The following is a 14,286-nucleotide window of genomic DNA, read 5'->3' as shown; positions in this document are numbered from 1 at the left end:
GGGGCAATCCTGAGCTGGTTAGGTCCACTATTTTTAGAGCTTTTTTCACCAGTGTAGTGAAGTGCAAAGATCTGGCTCTATGTTCTTTGAACGTCAGATACAAAACATTTGATGGCAACTATGTGTAWCATAAAGGAGAAATTTTGTTCAGTCTCTCCTATATATGAGTGCTCTCTTGTAGCTCTTTTTTTCAATATAATCATTTGTGCTTTTCCCTCTTCTTCCTATTTCTGTGCTCATCCTCTCCTTTCAATTTTTTTGTTGCTGTTGTTTACATACAGAGTTATATTATCAATCACTGAGTGCAGCCTTGTCCTCTTACTAAGCAGAAAATGTAATATGTATTGGAAGGAGGAGTTAGCTAAAGGTCATTCTCATTAAGCCTCTTCTTCAACTTATCTCAGCTTAAACTATATTTTTGAACTGCAGTCACTGCTGCTCTAAACAGCATTGTAGGTAGAAAACAACCACTTGAGCCCTTTCCAGCGAGGCTTTGAGTGGCTGTGATACCAGGCACAGAGGAGAGATAAGCAATGCCTTGAAGTTGCAGTGTTGCTGTCGCTGAAGGTAAGGAATGAATGGAAACCCACCAGCCCTCGGGCACTGCTGGGTCTGAGGAAGGGAGGGGAGCGAACAGAGCAGCTCCACTTTGCATGTGCACCGGGAGTCAGTGGCCTCTCAGCTGATGACAGATTAGACTCAGGGCCTGGTTAGTGGGAAAACTGTGATTAGACCTCAGCAGCATCTGTCTCCAGTTCTAAAGGAATTACTGCTGCAGGCTGTGATTTTCTCAGCAAACTGTGATTATACTGGGAACCTCATTCCTGTCGTTTTTCTCGACAACTTAAGTGTAAAAAAAATGTGGGCAAGGGTGCAGGGAAGCAGAAACTGAAAGGGACAGGGAAGAGACAGCCTGCTTACTTCTGTTCTGCTCATTTCGGTTACTTTCTCTTAGTTTCCTAGATTTATATGATTCATGGCCTATTTTTCCTCAAAGCTCAATGCCAAGGTTTAAGTCCCAGAAACTGTCCTGCCATCCAGATAAAGTTGATGGGACACATCCACTGGGTACACTTATATTCCACGGCTTCTTAAATGAATGTGGCAGTGCTTGCAGAAGGTGCCGCACCAACTCCTGCAACGGGAGTACTCCTTTCCCTCCTCTTGTGGGGAGCTGTGATGAAAGGTGCCAGGCTGACAGTCTGGTGACTGCTGTTCTCAGGAAACCCCTGGAGAAGATGTAGCCTGAGGAGAAGTATATAATTCTGTTTTTCTTGCTGGAGATTGGGCAGGATAAATTTGAACCTTGCTCCCAAAGGCCTTGTCCAGACTGGGATTTTAAGAGTTTGAACTTAAAAGGTTTTTGGCTGTATGTATTAACTGTTTTAAGAGATGAATGTAGAAAACGCAGAGTAAATTTGAACACCCAATAACATCTAATCCCTGCATCAAAGTTAAACCAAAATAATAATGTCAAAAAAGAGCATGATTTCTTTGCAAGAATTCTCTACCTGAAAAAACTTCTTGTTTATGCAGTTGTAACACCATAAAAGMTTGTCTGCCACCAGTGTTTCTTTTGCTCAGCATACAAGTGTAAGGAGAAACAGATTTTTTTTTTACTTTAAATCTAGGATAGGAGGACAGAAATATCTGAGAGTAGAGTTTGCCAACACAGCTTTACTGTCTAATACTGTAAATGTAGACAAGGTCAAAATTATTCAAATTTATGTATATGCTCCCTTCTTAACATTCCTCTAGGCTTTAATGTGATTGTTTAGCGTACTTGGAGGGCATGTCTTATCTATGTTAAACAACTTTACATTAGTACTGTACTTGATCCTCATCTGGAAGAAACCAGAATTGTTCCTTACCAACACTTCTGCCCTCCATCCAGCAGCATGTCTGGCAGCATAGCAAGGGGTGAGAGTGTGGCAGCAGGAGCTTGACCCCTTGGGGCTGAGAGCACCAGAAGGCATTTCCTTGGCAAGCAGATCCCCAGTCTCCTGAGTCAAGTCTCTGAGGTCTTCAGATCCTGGTGGGAAAGACACACATCTGGAATTATCTGGAATTGGCATGAGAAGCTGTGGACAAAGAGGAGGGAAAGGAAGGGTTCGAAGGAGAGCAGAAAGAACTCTACTTACACTTTTCACTTTCTTTTCCATCTGCTTGTGTGATGTTTCTGTGAGCTATTAAACAGCTGCTGTGTTCTGCCCCAGAGGGGGCTGTGTTTCAGTAGTGAGCGATAATGATTCCTATAGCTAACGTGCTTTGGGAGCCCCCTAGAATGAAAAGGACCACAGAAGTGTGTTTGTCTAAGTCATTATTATGCTAAATACATTTGGAACCACAGCACCTGGGGCAGTATCCAGAGACTGTTCTGGCTGCTCGCATGTGAAGCCCCTGGCACTCACTGGGTGCCTCTGACTCATCCTCTGTGCAGTAGGTGAGACCCCTTTACTTCTGCCTTCTGGGCAGTACCTTCCAGCTCTGCCAGGGCTGCTTCTGCAATTCAAGGAGAGCAGATTACTCCAGCAAAAGGTGTTTGCAGACTGCAAGATTTTGTGACTTGGAGAGATAAGGGTAGTGGAAGAGGAGGGAGAGAAGGAGGAGTGGGCATTTTGCGCCTGCCCAAGGGCTGAGCAGGGGAGCATTTTTTTGCATCCATTCAGACACTCAGCTATTTCCTGCTTTGTTCCTGCAGTCAGCGTGCTCCACCTGCTTTTACTTAACCATTTCTTGTTTACTGCTTCCAAAAACTTTCTGGTGCAATCACTAATCTGCCAGTAGACCAATCTTTACAATCCCTTTCAGATAGGCTTCACTTACTTAATTTTTTTCATTCTCTCTCCTCGCCTCTGTACACTATCATCTGTCTTGCTGTACACTACATCCATCCTTCAGATAGACTGAGAAACTGGGGGGGGGGGGGATACGCATGTATGTATGCACATGTGTGTGCATTTGTCACAGCCATATTCATTCATAACAGAAGCCAGTTGTTATGTCAGGAAAGTATTTGCTCCCTTGCTTGTTCTCTTTCTTTCTCCATATGTCTTTTTTCTTCTGTTGGTGCTTGCTTCTTTTTGCAAGCTTGAGCTAAAAAAACAAGCAGTAGAGCTGAAGGCAGGCTCCCCTTTCTGTAGAATAGAAGGCTCCAGGTACTTAGAAGAACGAATCTTCCCATTGCTTTCAAAAGAGTTTGAAAACTCTCCCACAAATGGGGGATTTGTTTCCTGGATGGCTTGCTCCATCTTCAAATTATTTTCTAGTTTTGAAAACAGTGAGGTGATTTCCTCTTGTTTGCTCTTCCGTTTCTGAAGTGTGTAAGGCAAGGTGTGAGCAGCAGGAAAGATCAAAGAAAGAGCAATAAATCCCTTTCTTATAGTGTAAATGGCTCCCATGAGTCCCCATCCCACACTCAGTCACGTCTTACAGAAATCACTAGAAAAGTACACGTGCTTCAAGTCTGTTCTCCTTATCTATATTACGGATAACAGTGCAATCAACACAGAAATCAAATTTATTTGCCACTGCTTTTGCTGTTTGTTTACTTTTTGTATTTCTGTGCTGGAACAGTGAAAATAGATTCTTCAGTTTCCTCTCTGGTTCTCATGCTCTTGCACAGCACTGCAATGTTTGGGTTGCGGTGAGCACTGCAGGGGAATGTTCCCTTCTTAAAATAAATCATGGAAACATTTCTGTTGGAATCAGGGCTTGTAAAAGTTTATTTTTTTTTAATAAGAAGAATGTCGAGCTCGCTTTGACCTGACACTATATCCCTTTAAAGGGAGCAGGCTGGTGCTGCATGTCCGTATATATACTAATATGCATCACAAGCCTCTGTGTGTGTGTGTGTGTGTGTGTGTGTGTGTGTATATAAAATATATATATATACACACACACACACACATATACATATATATACATGTATGTGTGTGTGTGTATCAGTATACAGGACACTTTTACTGCTATAACTGAGCATGGAAATCACCCTATAAGAATGCTGCACGTCTACATCAGACAGATCTGCAGATTCCTTAACTAGACCTACTGCAAGCCAGTGGAGCTTAATCTGCTCCTTTACCAGTATAAGGTATAGGTCTATAAGCATGCACTTGCATTGTATCTGAGTTGTTTCACACTTTTGTAATTATGTTGAGGTGCTCACGCTTGGATGCATTTCTGAATATTTTTAGAACAAAGCTTGAGCCCTGTTTTAATTATACCATAAATATGTACTGGTAGCATATGTGTGTGTGCTAGCAGATATGGTCTGGACATCACTGATGTCCAGTCAGCCATCTGCTGTAGGCACTGCACAGCCCCACTTAGGTCGGAGTTTTCTAAAGTATCCTTCAAGCTGTCTGTGAGCAGCATTTCAAGTTTTTTTCTAATCAGGAAAGGAAGCAGTTGTTTTGTGCACAGAAGTGTCTTTCAGATTGGCCCAAGTATGTAAAACGGTTACTTTGGTTCCTGTCCAGCCCAATTCATTCAGTAGTGTGTGACAGGGTACTTGTCATCAGTGGCGTTTGCCCAGACTGAGTCACACCCACCCATGCAATGATGTATGAGAGCCTTCAAATCTTTTTCCTCTTCATTTTATAGGGTACAGCCCTGGTAAATTCATGACCTTATTCTACCACACAGTTCTTTCTACAGCAGATTCTTTTCTTCTAACCAGCTTGTCAGTCCAAGAGTCAGTGACTTCCAAAAGAGACTCTGTGATTCAGTGCCCATCTTTGTTTTCATGGTGTTTCTTTCACCATTTCAGTTTCCTGTAACACTGCAAATTTGGGTGCACTCATGATTTTTCTGCCTTCCTCCCCCTGCCCCCAAAATGGAGGAAAGCTGAAATATATGAGAATGCAGACAGAATGAGAAGCTCAGGGAAAATGGTAGTGAGAACTATTGGACTGCATAGGACTCTTTCCAGGAAATGGGTAGAAGGTCCATCACATGAGTCATTGAAACCTTAGATGACTAAATTCCTGAAGAATAAACTGTCAGGAATATGATACTGGACAGGACATTGAGGAGGAGGGAGAAACTTCTTAAATAGTTCTTGTTTGGTTTTTGTTCATGATTCATTCCTGAGGAAACTGCTGCATTTCTGGCCAGGGCCAACTGTAGTGTGCAGGCAGTGCCAGCCTCCACGTGCACAAGCAGCAGGTGAAGTGCACGGCGCTGTGTAGCGCAGCAACCAGAGGTCTTGCTGAGGCCAGCATTCTTGCCTCAATAGGTAAAAGATAATCATGAGCACTCCAAGCTCATCCTGCCCCCAGGGAGTCTCTTTATCTCCCTTTCTTTATCCCTCCCCACCCTGCAGGTAGGAAAGATTTGGTACCTGACATTTTTGGGCCTTTTTATTGCTGGTCACTATGAAAATGAAAGTATTGAAGGCAGGGAGCCTGTGAGAGAAGACAGAGCCAAAGAGAATTAAGGGTCACTAGAGCACATATGTCATCTGAATCAACTCACCTCTTTTTTAGTACACCAGCAGGTATGAGACCAAGAGGAAATGAAGGTAGTAAAACTCTTAATTCCAGGCTCCTTTTAAAAAATTTTCTTCCCTCTACCTGCTCCAACCAGTAACCAAATTGTATCAATAAAATTGGCCCAAAGCTCTGAATTTGGATCTCAGAGAAAGTCTTAAGATTGTAAGTGCGAGTAACAACAGAAGTAGTCAGACTCCCTTCACAGCTACCTCCAGAGGAGCTGAACCAGCGTTAGCAACAGCGGGAAACGTTTGCAGTAGTATCCGAGAGTGGTGAAACCCTAACATTCCAGCAAGCAACTGCCAGTTCCCATTTTGGTGAGTTTGACCTAGAGCATTTAACATTTCAGCATCAGTTCTGTGTCTCATAATGCTGTTTACGTAATGATCTCTCATTTGGTTCCTATTAAAACCATGGTATTTCTTCTGCAAACCACTGCTTGTAAAAATCAAGCCACCCAGTTTTTCATTAGACTGTAATATATGAAATAAATAGTCTGAAGGACGCATACAGGAATCATGAGACAGAGAATAGGGGGCTTTATTTTCCCTCTTGGACATATAAAGTCAGGATCTAAGAAGTAAGCATAGAAAAAACTTGTTAAGGGTTACTGAGTCCATCTCCTGCAAAAACACCGTGTTGTTAGCTCCTCAATAGATGTTCCTCAGCTGTTATATTGATAAAAGGAGAGTCTACAGCTCCTTGTAGTCAGAGCAGCAAGAATTCTCTTAAAATTATAGAAAGATAGTGTATCTATCTCTCACAGATCATCGCAGTGCTGCCACCTTTTTGAGGCAGCGCAGGATGGTTCCTTGTATTGTATGTACTAATGCTTTGAAGAATTCAGTTTCAAATGTTTCAAACAATGGGGGTTTCACCGCTTCCTGTGGGAGTCTGTTCTGCAGCCTAACTCATTTCACCATCTGGAGTGTTTTCCTGAGTGTCTGCCTGCTTTTAACTTTTTTTTAATTATGCTCCCCCTATTTCTTCTTAAAGGTGACTCACGAAGAATTTCTTTGTGTGACAGTCACGTTATGTAGTGCTTTTTATTTTTTATAAGGATCAAGAAAACCTGAAAGATTCATGGCTTCTTCTCTTTGCTTTTTCTTCCTCAGAAATAATCATAAAAGTAATTAATAATGTATTACTGCTTTTCTATCTGTTCATCTCAAAGTGATCTGCAAAGATGGTCAATATCATTGTACTCTTTTTACAGATGGGAAAACTGAAGCATAGGACAGGAAACAACTTGCCTAGGATCATTCAACAAGACAGTGGCAAAACCTGGAATTTTAACTAGCTCTCCTCAATAGTGCCTTACTCCCTTTTTTTTGTCCAGTCCAATTCCCTTTGGCTTTGTTGGAATACCTAGGACAAGCTTTCCATGAGCTTTATTCAGAATTGTCATATTGTAACTGAAAGGTCAGCCTGTTGAATATTTAACAAAGTTACCATCTTTCCAAYGTGTTGGTTAAGCACCCTAATTAAATAGTGATAAATAAAACCAACAAAGCATTTTAACAGACTGATTCAGTCCTCAGGGCCTCCGAGCTGAATTTCCTTCAGCTAGTCTATGTTTTCCTGGTAGCAGATTGTCCAAATTGAATACAGTATATATCAAGCATACTCTTATCAGTACACTGCAGAGGGATTTCCTTCCTCATCAGTGCCACCATGCTTACTTCACCTGCTGTATTTCCCTTAGCTGTAGTTTCGGTAAGCATGTTTCTCAGAATCTGGATAGTTACTGAATTATAAATCTTCCTGTTTGGGACACTAAATTTGCAATTTGTTCAGCACAATATACTGTGTAGAGATAGATACTCAGCCTAGCATTAAACAAGCTTGCCTGGGTATCAGAAGCAGTCTGGTCTTCACAGCACAGAGCTCTTGGTGAGCTGCCAACAACCAGAGTGTTTTTCCTACCTGAGGAGGACATGCCTTAAAGCTTCTGCCTGTCCAGCCTGTCATTTCAATGAGTATTTTTAATGGGACTAGATCTGACTTAGCCCATGAATAAGAAGAGTTTTCTTCCTTGCCTGCACTGACAGGGCAGCGTGACTGGCGGTCTGGTATGGGGTTCTTGGAGCTGGGGCGCTGGGGATAGCACTGATCCTGTGAGAGATGAAGTGCTCTGCATGGAGTGAAAAACATAAAATTAGGGATTTGGGTAGGCCACACACATATCTGAGGGCTAGCACATAGATCTTCTTGGCTGCCCACCTCTTTTGAAGTATGCCAGTTAGTGAGTTAAGCCATTAACTTTTTGAGTTATTTCCCTCCACTTCTCCTTCAGGCCTCCTTTATTCCAGATATCACTGACCCAGAGTTTGAGGATTTACCGAAAGCTGCGATATTGTTGTAGGTCACTGAGCACATTGTCTTTGCTTTCAGAGTTTGAGAAATTACCAGCGGTGTCATGCTTATGCCTCCTGGCCATGTGAATAGAGGAAGCTAAGAGGCAACATTAGATTACATAAAGCAGGGAAATCTCCCTCAAACTTCTCCCAGACTATCTTAAACTGAAGTTGTTTTGCATACGTGCACTACAAATAACTCTGCAGTTGCTTCTAGCCCTGTTAAAGGGTTACATGTGCTTGCCTATAATCATTTAGGCCAGTTCCACCAGTTGAATCACTCAGAGAAAATAAAAAGGATTGAATCAGAGCTTGTGTAGAAATGTAGGCAGTTTCATGTAGCATCAGCCTACTTCATGTAAGGATATGTTCCACATAAAATCAACTGGAATTGTTTAATACCTATTAATAACTAGCAACTATTCTAGAAAAACAGTGCTAAAAAGCTATGTCAGGCTTTTTTATAATTTGTGATTATGGATGGATCATATCATACTTTGACTAAACTTGCAACTAGGCTTCCTGTACAAACCCTATTTGGGGGAAATGGACCTTACTGAAGTCTAGAAAAAAGCTATAGTATCCCATAGATGAAACCTATGATCAGCTGCTTTACAAAATCTGAATCCATTGGACCCAGAATTCCTGAGGGATGATGTTCAAAAAGCAGTGTTGTTAAACATGCTTCCAAGATTCCTGTGATTTTTTTAAACATCAGGGTTTAACAGGAACAAACAAATGAGCAAAAAAGAGATAGCATATTAAAAATGCATCTTTCCTGGATTATCTCAGGCCCAGAATATAGTTGGCTAAAATGAAATTATAAAAATCTTTTACATTATCTTTAATGCACTAACAGAGAAGGATAATATTTAAGACTAGTACATCATCATTGCTGAATGCCTAAATATTCTTCAAGACACATGGTATTTTCTGTTCCCTTTCTTTTTACAAATAGATGATCATTTTAAACCAATTGCTGAGAGGGTTTATCCAGTAAAAAAAAAAAAGTTATTTTCCCCATTGTTTTCTTATTTTGGGGGGGGGGGGTCTGACCTGTCTTTTTTTTTTCTTTCTTTCTTTTTAATAAGAGAAGAATATAAAGCTCCCAAAGGCTAGCTAAGAGCTTTTGCTTTGAAAAGAATTTGCTCACCTTCTCCCTTTCTTAGCTTTCTACTGAAAAAAAAATTTTCTGATACATTTACAGCCAGCTCTCTTCCAAAGCTAGACAGAGTATAGACAATTGCACTGATTCCTCAGGCTCTCACTGTAAATTCACAGACAGGATTTTCTGGACATTTTCTGGGCAAACCAGCTCTATATTAAACTTATAGTGAAGTTGTTTAAGGGTATAATTTTTAATAATGTTGTAGAAGTTCTACAGTAGATAGATACCAAAATTATTTTAAATAGTCTTAAAGGTGCTTTGGTCAGTATAGCATATTTCACTTGAGGAATTTGTCAAAGGTGTATTGGGAAAAGTAGTTTTTGTTCTATCTGCACTAGGCTTATTATCTTTGTCATTATAGTTAGACCAGGACAGCTATACTAGCGACTCTTTTCTAGTGTAGTTGGTCTTCACTGAGTTAACAAACAGAGATAGAGAGGAGGACACAGACACAACTTACCTTGACAACCTGTGTAAGCCATAAAGAAAACCACCTTCTTTACCTGACACACATCCATGTGACTCTTCTACATTATCGCCTCCGTTAATATTAATAATGTCATGGCCTCTTGCAGTGGAATACCTTGCCTTTCAGCCTCCTCCTTTCAGCTTTATTGACTTGCTTCAAAGCTTTGATACAGAACAGTAGGAATTGGCCYTGCGTTGAAGCATCTGATCTGCAGGGTCCTTGAGAGAGCTGTGCTCTTTCTGTGCTGCAGTGGAGGTTGTCTTGATAGACCAGCTGTAGAAATCATAAGAGGAGAAGTACATATTTGAATAGCACTGTGGCACCGTGCAATGGAGTTAATAGCAGCAAACAGGAGGACATGATCTGACTATTATCTTGGATATTTTGGTCCTGATAACTGSTACATGTTGCTTCAGTTTGTGTTCTTTCCATCAGCTTGCAGGTAGAACAGGAAGACATGAAAGGACACTTTCATTTTGTATTTTAATATCTTCTCCCACAAACAACAGTCTATTTGTTACATAATGTCTCTAAACACAATAATATCCTGTATTTACACAGTAAACTTCATCTCAGAGCGCTTTTCAGCCTGGCACTGACATGGGACCAAGAGTAGAATGTGGAGCAGCTCTTAGTGGCTGGGAGACAGGCTCTGCTCTCAGCCTCGGTATTAGGAGAGGATATAGGATGGAGCAGTAATATTTGCTCTGAATCCAAGGAAATTTGCTAAAAGTTGGAAAATATATTGGYGTAAGCTGTGCTCTGTTTAACTCCAGGAAATGTGCTTTGACTGTAGAAAATAAGCTGACGTAGAAAATGACATTCCTCTTGCGTATCCCATTCTCTATCCATAGGCACTGACTATCAAAAGAACAGCTTAATTAGGAACCTATGGTGGTGCAAAGGTCCTCAGCAAGGATGCACTGGGCTTTGGAGAGCTCTGCCAAAGGACAATAGAGGAGCCTGGGTTGTTGTAAGGTTTGGGTGCAGAGCACTAGAGTAGCATCAGAAACTTTGATAGCCAGGTGAATGTGAATGAGAATTTGGGCATTGGTAACAAGGACAGTCAGGCAGGCAGTAGAAAGAGGATTGTTACATACAATTAAATCCATTTTCAGCTAGTCTGTGAAATTAGCTTATGGATTCGTTTGCTTTATGGATTAATGTGGTTTCCAACCAGCAGTTCACTGGAGGAAATGGTAACTTTGTGATTTCATTCTTACACATTGCCATTGAAGTTTCTGTCTTTATTGTGTGTTTCAGATGGAAAGGATCAAACAAATTTAACCTGGGAAGGAACCAATCCTGCCCTGCAGAACATAAAAGTGAGGAACACTGCCTTAAAAGATCTTTTACCTGATGCTGCTTTACCCAGAACTACTGATGAGACTCCTAGCAATGCATCCAATCTATAGAAAGACAAATGCAGTCTAGACTAAGAAATGAATGAATGAATGACAACACTGTTTTTTCAAAAATCCAGTGAAGCAGTTAGTGGGTGTTCTTCTTTTGTCTCATTACAGGTACTTTGAAAGTAAGTGTTGTTCTCTGTACATGAGGGGCCATATTAAACTCAGGAATTATGAAAATTCTGAATTGTGTTCAGGTTAGTTTAAGAGACATACTAATAATAGCTTCTGAACTGACACATAAGTTAGTAAAGGAAAAGTGTAGGCAACTCATGCCTTCTTAATTCATGTCCAGTCACCTCCCCCATCTGGAGGAACTGACTATCACAAAATCACAGAATAGTTGGGGTTGTAAGGGACCTCTGGAGATCGTCCAGTCCAACCCTCCTGCTCTAGGAGGATCAGCTAGAGCACGTTGCCCAGGACCATATCCAAACAGCTCCTGAATATCTCCAAGGATGGAGACTCCACGACCTCTCTGGGCAACCTGCTCCTGTGTTTGATCACCTGAAGTGTTTTCCTATGTTCAGAGGGAACTTCTTGTGTTTCAGTTTGTGCCCATTGCCTCTTGTCCTGTCACTGGGTACCACTGAGAAGAGSCTGGCTCCATCTTCTTTACGCCCTCCCATCAGAAATTTATACACATTGATAAGATCTCCCTGAGCCTTCTCTTCTCCAGGCTGAATAGTCCCAGCTCTCTCAGCCTCTCCTCCTATGAGAGATGCTCCTGTCCCTTCATCATCTTTGTGGCCCTTCCCTGGACTCGCTCCGGTAAGGCCATGTCTTTCTTGTAATGTACTGTCAAACAGAGCTCTCAGTGTCCATGGTCCATAACATAGTGAAATGTTCATGTCTGCTTTTTAAGAAAAATAATAAATCCACGTACTAGCTTAATTAAGAAGCAACAGTTCAGTGGGTGCTTACTCCTGTAACTCTCTTTAAAATAATCAGAGCCCGCTATGTAACAGAGTTGCTAAAATTAGCAGGGGTCTGACAATGCAGAATTAAAGGGAACAAGTAGTAATCCATATGGTGGGAAGATTGGTATGTATTACAGCTGCTTAGCTCCCTCCTTCTTCAAAGCACTTAAGTAGTCGCATCATGACTCGAAACCACAGAACTATTTACTCACCTTACAGACTTAGAGAATGTGTGACTTGCTCAAGGCCACTGAAGGTACCACTGGCTATGCTGCAAGCCAGGTGCAGTTGTGCACAAATCTTCATCTTCACATACATAAATGACCGCCGTCTCTTCTGTTAGTACTGACTGCCAAGGCAAGGTCGCCATCAGCTCAGGAGACTGATTCTGTGCTCTGCAATCACAGTGACAGCCTTGCTAGCAACCCCTTAAAAAGCAGAGAATCCTGTACAGAAATATGAGATGTCCAGAATAATGCTAAAGTAACTAGTTAACCCATCAAGGAGATCAGGTCCAATGGGGCCATGTGTGGTAGTGAGGAGAACAGGTTGCCATCTGCTGTTTGTTAGGCAGTCTTGGTGCAATGAAGAGAGAGTTCCTGGGGGCACATGGCTGCTGTTAAAAAATTACTGCATACCCTTACAGTGATGGTGTGAGAGACTGAGGATTTGAGGGGATGTGGAAACGGATCTCCCTTCACTCCCAGCCATCAAACAGGAGGGCATGGAGAAGACTGCTCAGCAACTATCTRCTTACATGCCTGCACACATGGTTTTTCACTCTCTCTTGTGAAAAAAAGTTCACATGAGAGGAGCAAGAAAGTTACCCTCGCAAGCAAAATACTCCATTTCAGTAAGCTACCTTTAAATGCTAATAAATTTCACCTTGGGGAAGAGGAATTCTCCAGTTCCAGTGTTACCAAATTTGTGCTCTGAAGAGACCTTTTTTAAATTCAAATTTAATTTTGTTTTAACTAAGGGATAGCTTTTCTTCTTGACAGTGTTGCACTACTGTCCGCTCAGGCAAACTCTGCTGAACTTACTTGTAGCCATTTTATCTGGCTATCTTGTAAATATTTGGTAGAGCACTCAGACACAGAAGTGTTTTTTGCTCTTATAGTCACATGCCTGGTTCCAGGACCTTTCAGATGTACAAAAGGCTGAAGGCAGGGAAAATTCCATGGAGACACATTCAAGTCTCCAGGGAGCAACTGCACTCTGTTTAGACTAAAACTTCTCATTGCTGCTTCTCTTTTTTTTAAAAATATGGAAGGAGAGAGGGGAAGATGGAGGAAAGAGAGTGCTTTTTTTGTTATTATAAACACTGAAACGCAAGCAGTGTTTAGCTTGTTTCTCTCGTATTACAGGAACATTTGCAGTCAGAGAGGGAGATAAGCTTTTTAATGCTCTCTTCACAACCTGGGAAATTTCCGTCCAAGTTCTAAAATGTTTCACAAACATTAATGAATTAAAGCTTAATCCCCTTCTTCTCAGCCCTGTGAAGTTAGTACTAAATACAGTTTAAAGACAGGGATAATGAGTCTAAGAAAGTTGCAAGTGCTTTGCTTGAAATCACACAGGCAATGTGGCAAGAGAACTCGGGCCTTTGATTCCCAGTTTTCCATCTTAGCCGCAGACAACACATATTCCCTATTTTTTCAAGCCTCACCTATACTTCCACCTCTGGGATACAGTGAAAAATACTGACATCACACCTTGACGTCACCCTGGGTTTTTTTTCCCCTTGAAACACACGGACTGCTCACTGCTGCTGTGCCTTGGGATTAAGATGTTGAAAAGATCAGAGAGGGATGTGAAAGAATCACTGCTCTGCCTGCCTTGGGCACATTCTGCCCTCCACTGCTGCTAATGCAGTTGGGGTACCAGTAGGAGCGATCTCCTGTTTTCTTCAATGCTTCCGTGTCATATTCAGGCAGGACCGTGGCAAAAATTCCATAATCAAAGCGAGATCTTTGCTGACAAGAAAATTGTCTGGATGAGCCACTAAGTCCTTCCTGTGTTAAATACCTGTGATTTCATTATGCTTCAGAATGTGACATACATTCCTTACTACTTCTTATTTTCCGAATCCATAACTACTGCTGCAGCCATCCTGTTTCCCCTCTTCAGAATATAGGGAAAATCCATCAGCCAGTTCCTCCCTAGTGGTATGAGTCAGATTTTTTTTTGCCAGGAGGATTAATGGTCAGTTGAAGAGAATTGTTCTCAATGCGGCTGAGCAAAAAGCAGTGTGCATGGGAGTCATTAAGTGCATGAAACAAGTCTACAGACTGAAAGGCTTGAATGGCTTCTTTTCTCTTAGTTTCCCTGTTCTACATGGATCTACAACCAGCTGTGCAAAACAGAAAGTGGAAATGTATTGATAGTGGCTGGCTTAAGCAAGACTGAAAGCTTATGACACTGTACAAAGAGGACGTCAGTCAGCTCCAAAAACTAGATCAGTGTGT

The 14,286-nt window shown here is 41.5% G+C and overlaps 1 protein-coding gene across 1 annotated transcript in view; it reads left to right on the top strand.

The window, feature by feature from the left end:
• The window catches only part of LOC112963681 (DNA repair protein RAD51 homolog 2-like), a 226,479-nt gene extending 215,216 nt beyond the window's left edge, over positions 1–11,263 (top strand). Inside the window, exon 5 of the mRNA XM_026060992.1 lies at positions 10,753–11,263. Within this exon, the coding sequence (XP_025916777.1) occupies positions 10,753–10,904 (152 nt within the window). The 3' untranslated portion in view covers positions 10,905–11,263. The remainder of the gene's footprint in view (positions 1–10,752) is intronic.
• Positions 11,264–14,286: the final 3,023 nt, after the last annotated feature.

The sequence above is a fragment of the Apteryx rowi genome, unplaced genomic scaffold (assembly GCF_003343035.1).
Source record: "Apteryx rowi isolate R43461 unplaced genomic scaffold, aptRow1 scaffold_173, whole genome shotgun sequence".
NCBI classification, from domain to species: domain Eukaryota; kingdom Metazoa; phylum Chordata; class Aves; order Apterygiformes; family Apterygidae; genus Apteryx; species Apteryx rowi.
Note: the sequence above shows the minus strand (reverse complement) of the source record. Positions and strands in the feature narration are given on the sequence as shown.